The sequence below is a fragment of the Sciurus carolinensis genome, chromosome 6 (assembly GCF_902686445.1).
Source record: "Sciurus carolinensis chromosome 6, mSciCar1.2, whole genome shotgun sequence".
Taxonomy (NCBI): Eukaryota; Metazoa; Chordata; class Mammalia; order Rodentia; family Sciuridae; genus Sciurus; species Sciurus carolinensis.
In genome coordinates, this window is record NC_062218.1 from 47,499,492 (window position 1) to 47,519,945 (window position 20,454).

At 38.6% G+C, this 20,454-nt stretch overlaps 1 protein-coding gene across 2 annotated transcripts in view; it reads left to right on the forward strand.

Moving 5' to 3' along the window:
- Nucleotides 1-13,455, forward strand: part of Rab3c (RAB3C, member RAS oncogene family) — a 243,113-nt gene extending 229,658 nt beyond the window's left edge. For both annotated transcript variants that reach the window (XM_047556905.1, XM_047556904.1), the window contains exon 5: nucleotides 11,403-13,455. In XM_047556905.1, coding sequence (XP_047412861.1) covers nucleotides 11,403-11,590 — 188 coding nt within the window. In that variant the 3' untranslated portion in view covers nucleotides 11,591-13,455. The remainder of the gene's footprint in view (nucleotides 1-11,402) is intronic.
- Nucleotides 13,456-20,454: the final 6,999 nt, after the last annotated feature.

The following is a 20,454-nucleotide window of genomic DNA, read 5'->3' on the forward strand; positions in this document are numbered from 1 at the left end:
TCTAAATGCATCACATGCCCCTGGCCTACCGAACACTATAGCTTAGCCTAGCCTACCTTAAGCATGCTCAGAACACTTACATTAGCTTATAGTTGGGTTAAATTATCTAATACAAAGCCTATTTTTATTTGAATAGCTCTTGTGATTTATTGAATGCTCTACTGAAAGTGAAAGCATCATCTGTAAAATTAAAAAATCCTAAATGGAAACAGGGTTTAATCAGGGACTGTCCATATTCCTGTCAGATAATCATCATCCTTTAAAAAAAAAAAAAAAAAAAAAAACACTTTTAAGAAAGAACCAGTTTCATAAGGTCCTCAGTGGCTCTAGATATCAGCAAAGGACCCACATGATGCTCATATATTTATTTCCTATTCTATTAAGTGCTTACTACGTGCCAGGCCCATGTCATTAAGGGAATCCCTCTGAGTAAGGACAGTGCTCCCTTGTCCTGTGGAGTGGAAAGACAAACCTGCCCGATTGCCAACTCAGTACAGCCACCCCTCATCTCCCGGACCACCCGCCGCAGTGCATGCTCTACATCCTTGGCTTTCCTTACTTTCATTCCAAGCAAATCAGCTCCATTCTCTTCTCTGCTTTAGCTCACCTCTAAAATTTGAAAATTCATTAAATCACAAGTAAAAGAGAGCTCTTGTCCCATATGTTGGAAATTTTAGAGAAACCCTAGTTCCTCTATGGATTTTTGGAAAATCTCACCAGAATGTCATCTGTTAGTTTTATCTTGGGCTAAGTTACTTCTGCAGACGCCTAATCACATGTACTTTGTAGTACTTACTTAATAACTTTGTTCTCGGCTGGTGACTTTTTCTGGTCTCTATCTGGAGACTAGATGCCAAGGATACACACTATTTGGTGCTCAAGGCACCTCATGCCTCTCCACATATGAACTAAACTATGGTATTTCATCCATGAAAGTCCTCAGCATAGATTTCCATATTAAATCTAGGCTCAGCGCGCTTTCCTGTTTCTCTCTTTTGCTTTTAACTTTCACTAACTGGCATGCACTGGATTGACTTTATTTGACAAGCAAGTGGCCAATCTAAGAAAAAGGTTTAAAACAAGATTCATCCTCATCTCGTCCTCTGCTTTGAGAGGTCAGTGAACAAACCAGTTGCTTATGGAAAGAAAGTTCCTTTTCCAAACAAAAGCTTTATCAAGAGAAGGAATGACCTAGCTACAATTTCCAGAATTCATCGCCATGTGAAGAAATGTCATCCAGATGTTGCTTAACACTGCTTCCTGCATCTGCTGTGGGTGGGAGGGCTCTGCTGTGTTACCTTTGAGAGGAACTAAAGGTAGACTTTGAGAGGAATTTTCTGATTTTATGAATTGGTAAATTGAAAACATATTATCCAGGATGGATAAGACTCCCCACAAACTTTTCACGAAGGCAACAGTTAATATTTTGTATTTGGAGGGAGTATAGCCAGAATACTTAAAGGTAGACATTAGGAAGGTGCAGAGTTTACGAGTGCAGGCTCTAGAGTCAGACTGGAGTTCTTGTCCTCATTGCCACACGGGACTCAACCACTTTTCCCAACTGTAAAAGGAGTATTATAAATGTACCTACTTCCTGGAGCTGGTCCCAGGACTAGGAAACAAATGCAAAATGTCTAGTATAGCCCTGCACGTACTGTGTACTCAATAAATGTCAGTTGTATTTAAGATTCCCTATCCTTGGATATCACAATGAAATCTCATTAATTAGGGCCCCACAGACTTGAAAATGTATTACACTATGCTCTATTTCACAGCACCTTCACAGCAAAGATAACATTATATGCTAATATATGCTAACTAATAATGCATATAAATGTTATTGTAAACTTCTAATCCCATACAAATAAAAATTTTTTATGTTTTTGTCGACAATTCGTAAATAGATTGAACTGGAAATTGTCTCTTTGTCTCATTGAAAGCCTACTGAAATGTTAAGAAATTACAAAGGGACTATTTATCTGATTTAAGAGAACAAACCCTTTTCCAAAAAACACTTAGTACCATCTGCATATAAATAGTCACTCTACCAATCATAAATGATCCTTATGTCTTTATTGAAACCAATCTCTCAGAACCTTGACTTCTCAACACGTTTAGAGTTGTTAGTTCAGGTATTCAAGTGTAACACCCCTGCACTTTTTCCAATTTTTTGGAAATGTATCTTTTCTCATGGGTGAATAGAGCTGGTTTAATTTGTTTTATATCATGAATTTCCCACGGGGCAAAACCAAAATGATATTCTGTGGAATTCCATGCTTGGTAAACTCCATCTAGAAATAATGTGACTGACAAAATTGCTCACAGCTTTAGTCACTTTATAACCATGAACAAAGGAAAAAGTGATTCCCTTTCCTTCCAGGTCTCCGTTCCCACCCAGTCAGCTTCTCCCAGACAATAGTCACCAATCTTTTAATTAGCCAACATATGCCGGATACCTGCTCATGGCACTGTGTGAAATATTTTCAGGGATATGAAGAACCCCACCCGGGATGCACAATCTAGCTAGGGGACAAAATACACCTACTATGGGGGGTGGCAATTGCTTCGTGGATAGAATTTCTTTCTGGAGTGATGAGGACTTTCTGGAATTAGTGGTAGTGGCTGCACAACACTGTGAGCATACCAAAGCCACTCAACTGTACACTTTAAAATGGCTAAAATGTTGGGGTTTTATGTTTGTGTTTTACACCTAATACAGAACAGCAACTAAGTTTCAAAGATATGGTACTATATATTTGAAGAACTATAAGAGAGCAAGCAATGCCCTGGATAGCATGATGCCTTGGATATCATGATGAAATCTCAGTAGTTTGTAGCCCTTCCCCTGGGGGCTGCAGACATCAGGGGAGAACTTCTAGCAGAAAGGGAACTCAGATCTGGAAGGCTTCAGTCTCAAATATCTAAAGGGGACAGGCGAGTAATATAAATAATTAAATGAATTAGGCAGCCAAGTATAAAATTCAAACACAATTTTTAGATTAAATACATAGAAGAACGTTTTCACAAAAGAAATAGAATGTTTTCTCCTTTCCCTTCAAACAAAAAGCCCTTTCAGGTGAAGCTTCCATTTTCCCACTGTTAAAGTGATGGGGGCACCAACAAACCTAGGTGTAAGTGGAAAGAGCGCTGACAATTGGCATGTGAATTTCTTGTCAAAGAGACAATTGAGAGTGACAAGGACTGTGGTCAGATGGAGAGAAAATGATGACGTCTTGCGGTGTGTCAGCTACAGATAGCAGGAATGCCCTCACAAGCTCATAGGATTGAATATTCCAAGACTTAAAGATACTCCAGAATCTGACTATGTTTATGGGAAGAAATCCTGATTTTTTTTTAAACTGTGTTATGTGACTATCAGTGAGCTTAAGGGACTTCCAATCTTCAAAAAGATATTTCCCCTTCAGGCAAGAGTTCAGTTTCCCAACTTTGCATTTGTCTCTGCCTTCACTCTTTTTTTTTTATTAAAATTTGTTTTATTTTTACAGACTGCATTTTGATTCATTGTACACTAATAGGGTACAACTTTTCATTTCTATGGTTGAACACAATGTAGATTCACACCATGCATGTAATCATACATATACATAGGGTAATACTGTCTGTTTCATTCTACTATCTTTCTGTCCCCCACCCTTCCCACCCTATTTTCCTCTACACCATCCAAAATTCCTTCATTCTTCTCTTCCCCCTGCTACCCACCCTTGTTATATATTGTCATCCACTATTCAGAGAAAACATTTGACCTTTGGTTTTTTTGGGTTTGGCCTATTTCACTTGGCATGATATTTTCCAACTTCATCCATTTACCAGCAAATGCCATAATTTTATTCTTCTTTATGGCCAAGTAATATTCCATTGTGTATATATACCACAGTTTCTTTATCCATTCATTAATAGAAGGGCATCTTGGTTGTTCCACAATCTAGCTATTGTGAATTGAGCAGCTATGAACTTTGATGTGACTATGTCACTGTAGTATGCTGATTTTAAGTCCTCTGAGTATAAACTGAGGAATGGGATAGCTGGATCAAATGGTGGGTCCATTCTAAGTTTTCTGAGGAATCTCCATACTGCTTTCCAGAGTGGCTGCACCAATTTGCAACTCCACCAGCAACGTATGAATGTGCCTTTTTCCCCAAATCCATGCCAACATTTACTATTGCTTGTGTTCTTGATAATAGCCATTCTAATTGGAGTTAGATGAAATCTTAGGGCGATTTTTTTAAAGTTAGCCCAAGATTTAATTTTCAACAGTCTGGACTGCGGCCAGATGTAACACACCGCAGACTCTAGCTTGGAGTCTCAATTGGGAAGGAGAAGAGGATGCAGGGTGTACTTCACAAGGAGACTCACTTAGGCAGAGCTAAGTGTCGAGTCCATCCACCAGAGGAGGAGGGAATGAGCTTGACGGAAGGCGGGGTAAAGGGGTGGCTCCTGGTCTGGGGCAGATTGGGCTGGGGAAGTCAATGGAGGAGGAAGGGAATGTCAGCTGTGGACTGTGGATTTTATTCAACTGAGAAGGATGAATTATATAGCATGTGCAACCCTGACTCCAGCAAACTCAGATGGCTCCTCCTCTAGTGCTCAATCTGAACTTTCCTCAGCCAGACATGAAGTGGGTGAAGCTTATGTCTATCAGGGGAAGGGTAGGGAAGAAGTCTACCCTACATTGCCCAGAATTAGTCCAAGCCATGGGATGGCCATTGTATGGTTTCAGAATCCTACCATTTAGTCCTATCTAGCTAAAGAAAGGAATGAGAAAAAGAACTCCTTGACTTTTTTTTTAATTGAGCAACACTAGCCTTTGGCTAAGTTCCTATTTTTGCTTCTCTCCAACTTCAGCCAGTTTTCTTTGGCCCTTCTTCAGGAACGTGGGTCAAAAGCCTTACCCACTCCTCCTCATAAAGTCTGCTCCAGGCTGGGGCCCAGCACGGGACAAGCTTAATATGGCAGTTTGTCCTGCTGCTCAGCACTCCCTACTTCTGGTCCAACTGTCACTCACCAGACAGTCGAATGACCTTTCTTTGCAGCTCTGGTTCATCTGATTCCAAAAGGAAAGGGAAGATAAGACTTCAGAACTGCAACTAGAATCTGGAAATAGAAGAACTTATTTGGGAATTTGGGAATAGAATCTTAAAAACAGATCATAGGTTTATAATTAGAAATTAAAATGACTTACTGCACTATTGTTTTAGTAGCAATTTTCCAGAAAATAAAAACAGCAATTGTGATTTTTCTTTCAAAGCGAGGTTTTAAACTTCAACTGGTGTTTAGGAGTTTCCTGGAGCAAAAATAAATAAATAAAAGCAAAAATCCTGCAGAATAGCTTATGAAAACAAATGACACTTCACAACATGGGGCAGCTGTTGATGTGTGGAAATTAATTATGTGTCACCTATAAGATTGTTTTAATGAATGCACTGGAGAAAGAGGCTGAAGGGGTTGGTTAAATGTTCATTGTTGGAAATGTGATTATTATCATTAATTCAGTACAATCATAAGTAGAAAGGACTCTCTGTAGAATGCTGTGACATTTCAGTACTCTTCATGTGCCAGAGTGACAGCCTGGAACCTGCCACCTCAGTGAGCAGCATGCTTTTGGCCTTAAGGTCCTGTGGGTTATTGGTCTGAAAAGGTGCCAGACTTCTCCAATGCTTCCTTTGCTCAAAGGACTTTCAGGGAGCAAACCACAGAGAACAGTGCCAGTAAGCCAGACTGGTGCCACCAACCACGAGGCATGGGATTTGTGCTCCTCACGTTCACTAGCATGTAGCAGAGTGTCCTTCTAGAGAAGCAGTTGCTCTTCAGCCTCTACTGAGGTCAGAACAAAAGGGTCAGACTTAAAAGCCTGCAGGAAGGGCTTATGTTATAGGGGGAAGATATTTTCTATTGGAGGATTCAGTCTGTCACTGGAATGATTTCTTCAATGGCATGAGATTTCCTTCTGAGAAATGACCAAGGACAGTATAAATTCTCACTCATTTACGACAGCAATTCTTTTCTTTAAAAATACATAAGCTTTATTGAAATATAATTCATATGCCATAGAATTCACCCATTTAAAGTGTGCAATTCAATGGTTTTTAGTATAGTCACAGTGCTATACAACCTTCGTCACAATCGATTTTGTAATATTTTCATCACCCCAGAAATAAACTCATGCTCATTAGCATTCACTCCCCACCATACTTGATAAGCAACCACTAATCTAGTTCCTGTCTCTACAGATTTACCTATTGTAGACATTGCATGTCAAAGGAATTGTATATCATGTTGTCCTTTGTGCAAGTTTCTTCCAGCATAAAGTGTACCCTCTCTGAAGCTCAGTCACATTTTAGAATGTATTAGTTCTCCACTACTTGCTATGGTGAAAGAATATCCCATTATATGAATATGCCACATTTTATTTATTTATGTGGACTGTTTCTACTTTTTTGCTATTATGACTAATGCTGCTATAGACATTTGTGTATGAGATTTTATGCAGACATGTCTGTTCATTTGTCTTGAGTGCTTAACTGTGGAGTTGCTGGGTCAATTACTTGTTTAATCATAGGAGGAACAGTCCAAATCTTTCCAAAGGAGGCTTTATCATTTTAAAGTTTCCTCCAGCAGTATCTGTGGATTATGAATCTTTTTTTTTTCTAATTGTGGTAGAATACATATAACATAAAATCACCATCTTAATCATTTTGAGTGTACAGTTCAATAGTGTTGCGTACCTTCACAGTATGGTACAGATCTCCAGAACTCTTCACCTTGCAAAACTGAAACTGTACATCTGTTAAATAGCTCCCCATCCACCATTCCCCCATCTCTTGTGACCACTATTCTACTTTCTGTTTCTGTAAGTTTAACTACTCTATTTACCTCCCATAAGTGGAACAATATAGTATTTTTCTTTCTGTGACTAGCTTATTTCACTTAGCGTAGTGTTCTTAAGATTATCATAGCACGTGTTAAAATTTCCTTCTTTTGAAAGTTAATTATATTTCATTGTGTGAGTATAACACATTCTGTTCATCCATTCATGGGTAGAAGGGCACTGTCTTGGTTCTACCTTTCGTTCATTACTAATCATGCTGTTGTGAATGGGGGTTCACAGAGGAGAGTGAATCTTAACCTTTCGTTTGTGTAAGAAACCTAAGCAGACTCTCATGAGTCTTCTAGGACCCATTCCCATAACCTCGATGTCTTTGGATGTCTGGGGGGGAGTTTAGAAGCTTTTAAGCATTTCAGGTGTTTCCAACACTGGTGTGCCTCCAATCCTAAGAAGTCAGGGCATAGGATCACATCACGTGGGCCTTTGAATAAAATCTGGTTCACACCTTCTCTCTACTGTTATATTCAGTGACATGCACATCAAAAGTGGGCACAGGGCGGCAATGAGACTCAGTGGTACAGTGCTTGCTGGGCAAGCATGAGGCCCTGGGTTCTATCTCCAACACCACACACACATGCATAAAAAGGGGAGGCACAAATTGACTTTATGCTTCTTCCTTAGCACAGCTCACACATTTTTTCCAAACAAAATCTTTGCAAGCTTCAGTCTGCCTCCTAACACCAAGAAGACCTGAAGTAAGAGGTCATCTATAGTATCCCACTGTGCCTGTAATGACTTTTGGAAAGTGCAGGAGTGATCATTTTCGGAACAGGCATAAGGAAGCCTAAAATAGAGACATGCCAGGCCACAGGCAATGCTCATCTAACTCAGAATCAATGTCGCCTCTACCAGAGGGAGAAATTAGGAAGCTTATGATACGATACAGGAGGAGTGAGCAAGGAAGTCGGAGTTTCCATGGTTAAACTGAAAGTGTTCACTGATTAGTTGATGAAGACATATGTGTGCTGAAATTATTACTAGCAGATGACGCAGTCAGGGACAGGTGTCCAAGGCTGGACGCTGAATCGGTAACCTATTTATCCAAAGATCTTTGTCCGACTGACAGCCAGCTGACTGTGTGACCTTGGGCTACTTATTTGATCTTGCTGAACTATACTTCCCAACCTGGTAAACTGAAAGTGATTTTTAGAGTTTTATAAGTCTCTGTTTCTGAAGCATCACTGAACAACCTGCCAGCTTGTCGCTACTGTTGGTATTTACGGATAGAGGGTAAAGATTTCTGAGAAGCTCCTGGAAAGTTTATAGTGTTACTGTTGAGTTTAAAATACTGAGCTACTGGGGGAGATAATAGCCATGAAATCCACTGAATTAGTAGAAGAAGAAAGGCTGGAGTGTTTGGATTTATGCTCATGATTTCAGCCATGTGCTTCAAATACTCATGCAAACAACTTAGGTAGGGGGTATGAGAGGTCTCCCACACAAGTGACCGAAAGAAGACCCTGATTCACCTGAGCAGAAAATTGTGAACTGCAATTGTAAACTCCTATTTTCCCTGAATCTAAACAACTAAATGATAAATACTGATTTTGAGTTTAATCTTGAGATGTTTTGAATATTTCATTATATGAACAACTTATGCTATTGGTCAGTGAGAAGCACTCTAATTTCCAGAAGCTTTTACATCTATAATTCTGTACTTCTAGAGAGAGAGACAGCTATAAAAATGGCTAGCTTGATGGATCATGTTAAGCAATACAACATACAAGATACAAAGAACCTTTTAAATAATTAAGAGAGATGGTTACATTTGTTCGCCAATAGTGTTAAATCTAGTTAATCATGTTCTAATTGTGTTAATTGATGAAAACTTCTGATGTACTTTCTATTATTAATTAATGTAGAACTTAAATTTTAAATGGAACAAAATAGTAGCTCACTTTAGCAGGGCATCTGGAGAAGCAGAAGTTAATCCTTCACATTTCAGCCCTGCCGTTTTCTAGCTGAGCTAGGAAAAGTTTTAACAAATTGCTCAGCCATTTTTTTTTTTTTTGCCTCCTTTTCCTTATCAGTAAATTGGAGGAAATAAGTGCTTTGAATAGTATCTCCAAGGCAGTGATCACTCTGTCAATGTTGGTTTATTATTACTGTTGTTGTTATTGTTTCTAGTTTGTTTGGAACTTGAGCTCACATTTTCTTACTTGAGCCTGAGAATAACCCTGTAACATAGGTAAGGCAAATGTTATAAATAAGACAAATGGAGATTAAAAATGTGACTTGCTCACAGTTTCAAAGTTAGCGAGTATTGGTAGTGGGACTATCAGGATGTTTTGGCTGATAACCAAGACTTGTTACCATTTCCTGCTCAATCATGCTGGGGATATGAGTGCCGTTCTCTTCCCGGGACACTCTCACTGAGTAGCCATGTGTTCTTAGAGTCCCACGTTAAGATGGAGAAGCTGAGGGCATTCTAGATTTTGTGATCAAGAATCATTTAATGACGTCAAGTGAACACCAGCATCACGGAGGTCTCAATGCCTAAATTAATGGAGTTGCACTTGGCAAAAGCTGTGTGAACAATTTTTTATAACAGCTAAATCTTTTATGATACATGATAATAAGTAAAAGAAGTATTGACAGACATGATGACAGAATTCAAATTGTAAATGAGAACTTTGTACCAAATTCTGAAGGTCTTTTATCCAAAGTATCGGGAATCTTGACTTACTTCAGTGGGTTCGTAGTATCTTGTGACAGAAATACTAGGAAAATCCCAAGAAGGATGCAAATAGTTCTGATATCTGAGCAACAAAGATATTGCTTAGATCCATACTTGCCCTACGCCAAATCCGGGCCCAGTTGTTGGAAGGTGAATGATCTAGCCTAGTTGTACAAACATTAGCTAAGAGATCTCTGTTGATACCAGGTGGCCATATCAAAGATAAAGAAGTGTATACTATAACAGAACTGCATAGTCATTGACCAAAGAGACAAAATGAAAGAGAGAGAGAGAAGCCAAAGATAATTTGAAATATTCACCTCTATTTTATAGAACCTGGGTCTGCTCTTGTTTTTTCAGCTCAAATCCTGCCAATTATTCACTTGGATTTCAATAATAGAGCAGCTAGTGAAAATCAAGCTCAGATTGAGTCATCTAATCAAATAATATCATAATTAAATTAGAAATTTTGACTCATGATAATTGTTTTTTTTCTGTTATCCTCAATGCTAGTTAAAAAAAAGTAAATAAATATTTCTGGGTTATCCGAGAGATTCTGACACAGATGCAAAGTGTTAGTTTGTTCTCTCTCCCTTCGGCCCCAAGAGCTGGGATGAAATCACCTGATTTAATCATTTGGCATCCATGTGGGTCCTCTGAGATAGGGCCAGATGTAACCAGAGGATTTATAGGGTGTAAAATTCAGAATGGATTAGAAAGCCTTTCTGTGTTCAGCCCAACACATCCTAAATCAACATCCCCTGAATGGACCAAAGCAATCTCTGGCTGGCCTAGTGGGGAAGTTGTCATGGCAACTGACTGGCAAGCTCCGCCAGTGGAACGTGAATGCAAACAATGGAATGATAAGACTGTTTAGAGCAGCACACTAAGGCCGCATCTACTCAGGTACAGCGACACTTCGGAAGAGTGAAGCTGTCGCTGCATTTTGTACCTTCATGCAATTTTGGCTACTAATTTGAAATTTATCAACTGTCCTTTCCAAGTGCTTGGCTTAAGAACATTGCTGCTGATAGATAACAGAAGCCGTGGGAACACCAGGACCCAGTAGATAGATGCGGTGCCACATACAAAGCCCTGGAGCACTGTTGGGCTGTTGGGCTAACTATTCAAAAATCTCCTAAAGGAGATTGAAGCCCGCTTACAGCAAGTCCTATGACTCGTTAGTGCCACCTTGTGTCCTATTAGATACTGAGCGTTTACTGGAAGCCTCTCTCAACCCCATCCCACTGGAGAGCAGCAGAGCAGAAAAAATTAGAGCTGGATTATATTGGACGTTGGCAATCACTTTTCCAACAGAATGTGCACAGGATATCTTGTAAATCTCGGATTGATTAAAAAAATGAAAACAGTATCTTTGTAGAATGTGGAAATGGGAAAAATAAAATGGCAAATAATACCTATTTTAGGAGAGGTTGCAAGTGGCTCCATGTGGGCCTGTGTTGGGAAGAAGAGTTTGCAAATACAGACTCAGTGTATAGGATTCTTAATATTGGCATTACTAACTCTTGCAAAGGAATACTTTTTAAAGTCTGTTCAGCTATGCTGGTAGCATAAATGTATCAATAGAGAAAATTAAAATGTCTCAATTCTATTTCATAACTCCTATTCACTGCTCATGGGTAGCAGGATGGTAGCTTGGCTCAAATGGTACTCATGCCCACTTGTCTTCTCTTACCCAGATCAAACCCAGTCGTCCTACCACCCCACCATCACTTTTTCACAGTTCAAAACCATAATCAAATCCCATTTAATTTCAGAAATGTGAAATGACCAAGGTGTGTTTCTGTGTGTTTCCTCCAGGGTTTGAGTTTTTTGAAACAAGTGCCAAGGATAACATTAATGTCAAGCAAACCTTTGAGCGCCTCGTGGATATCATCTGTGACAAAATGTCAGAGAGTTTGGAGACCGATCCGGCCATCACTGCCGCAAAGCAGAACACAAGACTCAAGGAAACCCCTCCTCCACCGCAGCCCAACTGTGGCTGTTAGTGCCCCTCCCACACGGGCAGCTCCAGGGGGCTTTGGTTGCCAAGAAACAGCATTCATAAATGGTCTATTAGCCTTCACTTATACTGCCTAATAATTATTTGAAGGAAGTCTTTGATGTCAATGGCCCATACACACATTCAAATCATGGGAGATTTACTGTGTTAATATGTGGCAAATATGTGATCTTAAATTTGTAAGGATTATTCATCTATAAACATCTGGTACTTGCATGTGACTTGTTATTTATTCGTCTTCAAGTTTTTTTTTCCTTCTTTTTTTTTGAAAAATTTCTTCTCACTTAAGCTACTGCTGGAACCTCAGACTAAATTTCACTACATCTGACTTTTGTGCCATGGATTTATCTTATGCTGTTCACCTGTAGAGATGATGAACAAGGAGTTGCTTGAATGTGTATGTGTGAGCAGGGGGAGATATCAGGAGACTTAATTTGTTTTACTCTTAGCTGAAAATTGAGTGGAAATTTTACTCCTGATTAGGGACAATGTCATAGGTCTGTGAAGTTTACTACTTGAAAGTGTATCTATTTTTCATTCATAGTTGAGGAGGTCATTGACCATAGATAAATTAAAATATTGTTTTTAAGGTCCTTGCCTAAGTCATTAATATTAACCTGACTGGAACTAGATTTAATCAGTTACTTTAACTTATATATTTAAATAAACAAATACCCTTCCCCGGGACTGTTCTTTCCACTGATTCTACTCAGCTTTCTGAATGTTTGAGGGCATTGAGCAGATGGAAGGGTATCTACTGGAAGCCAGTTATGCAGTCAGCGTTTTAACCAAGAAGGGTGTGAGTAATTATAGAATTCCAAGGCCTGAGCTCCCCTATTTCCTTAGTGACTTGCTCCCCACCACACACTCCTGCACCACTACCACAACTTTCTGGAACCATCAACTCTCGAAACAGAGGTTAGGTTGAAGTTTGTTAATGCTCCTATTCCTGTGGGATATAGACTTGTTTCCCCAACCATTACCTTCTGCTCAAACCTCAGCTATGTTCTTCGACCTATTTAGAAGCTGTTTGAGCAGTTTTTCAGTGGGTCCCAAGTTGAAGAAAAACTGTTTTCCTCTTTACTGTTTTTCAGTCTGGGTGTTTGTAATTCTAAAGCATAGCCCCATTGTGTAAGTCTTTAAACATGCTTACTTTACTCAGAGAACACTTAGTAGCTGAAAGTTCCAGAAATATTTAGGATCTACAGCAATTTGAAAAAAGGAAGGGAATCGTTTGAACATCCAGACTTTTTACCCCAGATTTTCTGAAAACAATATACAAATTACAGACGACAGAGTCCACTGCTGCCTGGAACCTGGTGAAGAACTCGGCATCGTGTCAAAGTCCAGCACTATTAACAGCTAGGATCTGGGGAGGGCAGTGGCAGCACTTGAAAGATTCCGAAGGACACTTCCATTAGGTGGACTTTCTCTGTTTTAGGTGGTTGTGTTATTTTTTTTTTTAAATCTCTTTTCAAAAATAGAGAAGCTCCTCATGAAAATATTTGGTGCATGTTTATTGGTCAAGGATAGGAAAATATGCCTATATCGAAAGAGATTTCTGGTGAATAAATGCCTACAAAGTGGAACTAGGTCACACACATGATCAATAACTTAAAAGAATGAAAAGAGCATTTGGAGTTTTAAAGCATATTCATGCTCTTTTTTTTTTAATCTTTCTTAGTTTCAGTTCCACTAATTGGTAATAAACTTCCACTTTCAAGAGTGAAGACAAGGAAACGTTAATGTTTTATTAGATTTTAATGGGAAAGCCTAAACCAAGTGTTCACTTACACAGTGTCAAACTTTCCAAAGTTGGACCACTGTACCCCAGGTGTCCTTACCAAGGATCATTGTACGATTTCCGTCTTCCAAACCCTAATGGAAGTGGAGCCTTCCTCATTTATTCTCAATTCTGGAACTGCCACCCTGTTGTGAATTTTATTGCAAAAAATTCAATGAGAAATTTCCAGAGAGGAATGTCATAGAACTCAAAAGGAAACACACCCATATTCCTGCTGTAACACATGGAGAGAGGAGTGAATATTCTCTATTCCTAATCTCATCAAGATATCCTGGTTTTTAAAATCAAATTTGGCAAATAGAGCAACCACCCAGAGTTGACTCAGTGAGCTTCTATTGGCATAAAGTTATACTATTTATAAATGATAGCACTATAGTGCCACGGTATTTCATCCCTCTTGGCCAGTACACACATGTACACACAAACTTACACACTATACCTGCATCCGCAACAGCCAAATATCTACAGGTCATTTTTACCAATGCCTAACCAAATTTTTACCATGCCTAACTAAATTTGTACTTAAAAGAACAAGACACCTTTAAAAGTATGCACTTGTGTTAGTTTGTAAAGCTTACACATCTTTTCTTATCATTAGTAAGGCAATTAAATTGGTATTTCAAGTCTAAATTTCTCTTCTTTGTTCATTACCTTACCATTCCCCACTCCTCAAACTACAGTTAGGAATAAATCTCGACTGCTTCAGGAAGATACTTCCAAGAGATACTTTCCAAGAGCTTTATTTTCCTAATACAATTAAGAAATTGGACTGGAAATTATTTCATTTAAATTGACCATCCTTGAAGTGAAACTATATTTCAGTCTCTTAGAATATAAATAGAAGGTGTATGAGGTGTCCTAAGTCCCTTGATGCTGTTTAACCATTAGCCTCACATCTATGGGCTGATCAGAATTACTTCAGGACAGTGAGTCAGTTCCTTGCGGCTACTCCCACGGAACAACTACTACTGGCCTGATGACCTTCTGATGACTGTAAGAAGCAAAAGTTTCATATACCTCCTCTTTAGGGTCAGTTGAGGTTTAATATCGCTTTGATGCCTAGAATATAAGTGCTAAGATTTTTATTTGAAAAGGGAACTTTGACGATGCCTTCAATTTTAGCAGAAAGGTGCAAGCACTGTGGTAATATTTGTGAAATACAAATTCTACAAAATTACACCTTACGCTATTTAAGACAAATATATATTTCACCTTCTTATTGAATGCCCAGATTAATTTTAGACCTTCTGTTGAGTTAGCACATTAGCCATTTCTTCATGAGGCAGTTTAAACTTGCAATTTTAACTACAGTATGTTGACAGTAGATTTTCAGGTATTCAGTGTTCTTCTTTTTTGAAGGTAATGCATTCCACTATTAACTGAACTTCCATGAAACAACATTCATCTTGGGAGTGTCATAGTTCATATTCAGTGGTTCATTGTGATGTGCTTTCTCCAACGTGTATCTTAGTGCATGGCTAAAGTTGCCCTACCATCTTAGTTTACTGCTTGGCATTTGTGGGACTATAACAACAACGTATCCACACTACCAAGCCTAGCAAGCTGAGGTAGCAGCTGCATGTGAAAAACTGTGATGTACATCTTATTTTAAAGTCATGACTGAAATCTTTCTAGACCAAAAAGTTAGTCTGTTTGTTAATAATCTTCACAGCACAGTTGGAGTGCTCAGTCAGGTATTTTTGGTGAGACAGACTTGGGAGCTGGCCTGGCTAAGGAACCCTTTCTCTTTCAATCACCAATTGTATGACAGGTCCCTGGAACCCTTGTTCCTTTGTGTGTAAGTTCACTCTGTGCTCTGTCAGGGTGTCACATGAGCAACTAGACCCAGGTGACCTTTCTAATCATGCCCTGAAAAACTGTCTACTGCTCTGCTCAGTTCTGCCTGTTTTAGTAGTTTGGTAGTAAGGAAACTTGCTGATATACTAAGCCTTTTAGCATTAAGGTCAACTTTTTCAAGTTCTTTATATTTTAGATGAAATTTTGACCGGTCAGTTATAGATATAAACCTGTTTTATACCCTGGAATTTGCTGGAACAAATTGGGCAAAAGATAGTGTTTATGACCAGAATCTTCCCCTCACCTTCATTGTCTTTACCCTTACACTTCTAAAGGGCTCAAGGTACTAGAAATACAGAATTCCTTAAGGAGGCAAAAACAGGTTGGGAAATTTATCTAAAATGTACCTACTTATTGTTGTTGGTATTTCATAGATAAATGTATTTTTAAACATTTCTACAAATGCTTGAAACTCTTGTCAAATGATATTTCCCTTTGGTAGATTGAAATAGTTTCTCCAGGGCCGCACACGTTGCTGCCCCTCCCAACACACACTTACAACCCTGATACCTTTTTTAGTGGAGGGAAAATTCCATCCATGGTGCTTTCTCAGTGCTAGGGAAAAGGAGGTGTTTGCTAAGTGCCAACTGTAGCTCACATCTTGTTTTAAAAGGCCCAGGAATAGATTCTTCACACTGATTTGACGAGTCTGTGACTGTGTGTAGAAAGAATTCCCATTAAACAGAGGGCAGAGAGAATGTGCATTCCACGAACATTCTAGGTAACAAATAAACTATTTCAAAAGCTCACAAACAGCTGGAGTGTTCAGATCAGATCATCTAGATAATGGACAAATTGAACATTTCTTCATGTTTTTCTTTTGTACTTCCTGATTTGTTTTTGTTTTCATCTTTTAAAAGCACTATCCTCACAGAATGACAGTACTAAGAACAGGAAGTTTCATCATTTATCTCCTTTCTGCAACTATTATTGGTGGAGTTTCAACCTGTCATTACTTGCTAAATTGAGGTTGGGGGCTTACCTGTGTATTTCATTCACCTGTGTTCATATTTTCCTTCATTGTGGACAACTGAGAGTTGGCTGTGACTTTATCACTTAATGGATAAATTTTTATATTCCTGTTATTTGGGGCCAAGGATCACTTAAGTTCATGAGTACTGTTCTTATAGACACAAATGGTACATGAGGCACATAGACACCTGGCCTTTCAGGGACGTGAGCATGACCTACATCTGACTAGTGATTCCATATTCCTTCTTGTCAAAGTGAAGTTTGGGGATGTTTGCTGTGTTGATATGACAATTTTTCCATGCATTGTCTCATCATCCATAGGCAGTGTGCTGAATGAAAACTGTCCTGTAATTCCTGTTAATATATTGTTAATGTCAGATGTGATGTGATACAGTTGGACTGTCCAAATGTACAACTATTTAATGGTGTTTGTAGAACTGAAATGTCTTAAATGTTGCATGAAATATGTTCTAAAAATAAATTTGTTTTCTATTTTTCAACACCTCAGAATTGAGGGTTCATGGGCCAATAAGTGCAATATTTAATGACTTACTCAGTGTATATAAACTAGTGTGCAAAAGTGAATTATAATGAATGTGTGAGATGCTTTGATGGCTGTGTGCTTATTCAAATGATTTCCTGTAGCAGTATTTGTCTAGTGGTGCAATTTATACAGTAAATATCTTATTGGTGTCATGTGAAACTCCTCTGTGCCTACTTCAAAGTACTTTTTTTCCTATAAGACCAAATGTTTAGTATCTGCAAATACTTGTCAATTTTACCTTTTGGAATTGTGGATTTTATTTTCAAGACAGAATAACTGTGAGTTTATTTTATAAAAGCATCCCTTTGATAATTCAGAATTCTTCTTAAGCCTCTTGTAAGAGTGTACTAAGCAACTAATTTAGATACTATGGAAAATATGTGCATAAAGAAGTGACTGTTTTTCTTTTCAAAAAGATTGATCACATGTTATGTCTACTAAGAATTTTCACTCTTGAATTTGTATGTATGTTTTATTGTTATTCAATATTTTACTTTGTTTACTACTTGGACACTGTCAACCCTGGGAACTCTTAACAAACCACTGTCTTTTTAGATTATAGCTGATGTTATATTCACTTTCAATTCTCAGTTGTCCACACGGGTGATAAAGGAGAAACACCAGTATCCTTAAATCACTTTGGAATGTCTTCATAACCTCATATATTCATCCTCATACCCCCTTGGTTAATCCCACATTTGATGGTCTGGAACTTCACAGAGACCCAAAATCCAGAATTAAGCCCAGTTGATGGATTATCAAAACCTATAAATATTTATATATATGAAGGCTAAGTTAAGTCAACAACTTTAAACTCCTAGTTGCCATTTCAATTTTTAAGGTAAAGCCTCATTTTAATATTGTATTTTTTTATTTAGTTAGCTGGGTAAATCATAATATCCATAGGAAGAAAAACAAGTTACAACTTACTCACTAAAAATAACGAGTACAGTTGGTTCTACATGTTAAAATGTCCATACGTGTTTAAAAAGGCTTCAGTTCTCCCTATGTCACTTGACTAGGAACTGACATGTGAGGATGTGTCAGTCACATTAAATGGTTTTGGACTATGTGGGCAATATGTGGCCTGAATTTAACTGTGATTGAAAGTTGCATTCAGCTCTCAAAACCCTCAGAAGAAATCAAGTGAAAGTGGACAAAAGAGGGAGACTAGTGTTGTTTTTGTGCCAAATTTTAGAAGAAAAAAGAAAAACGTTCTAACCAACAATAGAATGATAATTTCAGGGTGTGGTTAAAAGTGTCATTTGTTGTAACATGTTAGTAAATGCCACATACTCAGTACAATGGAAATCAATCATGGAGGAGGGATGGTTCCTGTCCCTAATAAGAATGAGGGGGAAAAATGCAAGATATATTCTAAATGCTCAGTTATGTCAGGAGAACAGAGAATGGGGACCTGTAAGAACTGGAAGAGTCAAGAGTGGCTCCACAGAGGAGGTCAGATATGGTCCTGGAAAAAAATTAGTGAGGAGATTGTGCCAGGCTCCTGAGTGGGAAAGACCACAGTATGTTCCCTGTGAATGGAAGGGAGACAGAGCTGGCAGCATTGATGATTGTTTTCTCCTAACAGTCCAAGTGGCCCTCTGAGAAACCTCAAATGACCCCAGTTTAGCTCCCTGTCTTTCTGTCTCCATGAGGATGACAAAATGTTCTTTCCCATATTCCTCTGTCCTGAGCAGCCTCATGCTCAGCTGCAAAACCCAAGATGCTTTAAAGCCACATTAGAACCACTAATTTAGACATTTGCCAATGCACTGAACCATAAGACATTGTTTAACCTAATGTCACCCAGGCAGATGTGACCCAGAGAATTTTCTGTAGCTCCATGTTTCCTGTAAAGGGAATTGGGAAGTGCAAAGATAAAGACCCTCCCTTGTAAGCCGGCACTTTTGGCTCCTTCGCAGTGACTGCACTGTGGAACTCTTCTTGAGAAAATACTGACAACAGCTTAATGCTTTCCTATAGTGATCGTGATGTTTAGTTGAAAACTACTGCTGCATAGCAAATATTGTGACTTCATATGTCCACAGGAGCACTTGTCTGGGTTTAAAGCTATAAAGTGTATTCACATTGTGAAGTTTTAATTATCTTTATTGAAATTAATTGTGTAAAAAATGGTATGTGTGCTATTAGGTATTCAGTTTGTATGTGAATTCTGTATGGAAAGTGGTTTCTGTTCTTTGAGTTTATCTTGTTTTATTTTTTAAGACTACAATAAATATCTAAGAGACTATATTCCTGCATCTCTCAGCTTCAGTTAAATGGATTTTTTTTATCTCCTTTGATATCTATTTTCGTTTCATCAGCAGCCTAGGTACCATATTAAGCTTGAACTGGAGACAGTATTAGTACAATTTTATTTGGGGCTCTGAGTATCCAACATGTGAATTTGGAAAGAAGTGGAGGAGGAAGGTCTAATACTTGCAATCTTGTAAGGTGGGTAGCTTTTTATGTGACCTATGTTCTTGACTTACAAAGGTCTTGGTTGTAGGATCAAGAAGAGCTTCTAAGGGTATTAAAACGTCATCTTGGCTACCTGAAGGTTCCATATTCCTATTCTAGAAGTCTAAGGCCTGATGATAACTTTGAAACCCACTGGCACAGTCTAGAAGAGGAGCAGTCACCAGGGGCAACACATGGATGAATGGATGAGTGGCACGCACCGTTTAATGCACAGTGCTTGATGCAGTGATGAGGATGCTGCACTCTCCTTGCTCACGAACCAAAGGACAGCTACCAATCAAGTCACAGCACACAGACCCACTAGTAGTTTTGAGGTGCTTTGAGCAGCCACTTCTCTCTGGTTCTAGTCTCAGGCACACTTGACCTCTTGATTCTCTTATTTCTCCTTCAACTTCTCACCCCCTACTCATTCACCTAGTCCAAAGGAACTTTAGACTGACAGAAATGGACTCGTTATCTTTTCTTCATAATTGTTTATTAATCCCCTCTCTCCTTTAGGTGCAATTTTTAGTTTAGTTGTCATATATTATATTCTCTGTGTAATGCATAACTTCTCTCTTAAAGCAATTTTGCTAACTAAGTGGAAGGAACACAAAGGGTATGGGGAATGTGCGGAAGGTAGATGTTGGAGGAATATCTGAGTTAATATTTTAAAACAACAGCCTACCAATTACAATATAATTTGATGAGTGCAGATATAGAAGTTAAATACAAGCTGCTATGTTTACGATGATAATCAAAATTCTGGAAGTAGAGAAAATGGTATGCAGGTGAATATTTCAAATAAGAAAGAAAGTGAGCTCACAAAGAAGCCTTGAAAAGGGAATAGCACTGTGTTTTGACTATGATGCATCCCCTCTGAAACTCATGTGGTAAAGCATTAAGAGGATGAAAACTGAATCCAACTGTGGCATTCAGAGATGGGGCCATTGGGGTGACTTTGATTGCACTAGATCATGAGACCGGCATCCCCATGATTGCATGCTGGTAACTTTGCAAATAGAAAAATGAGAGAAGTGGCTGCTCCCTGCTTCTTGCTACGTGAAGCCCTGTCTCAGCTTAGACTCCAACAACAAGAAGGCTATCACCAGATGCTACCTTCCAACCACGGACTCTGATAAACTTCTCTTCTTTATAACTTATAGTCTGTGGTATTGCACTCTTAACAGAAAATGCACTAAGGTCATTG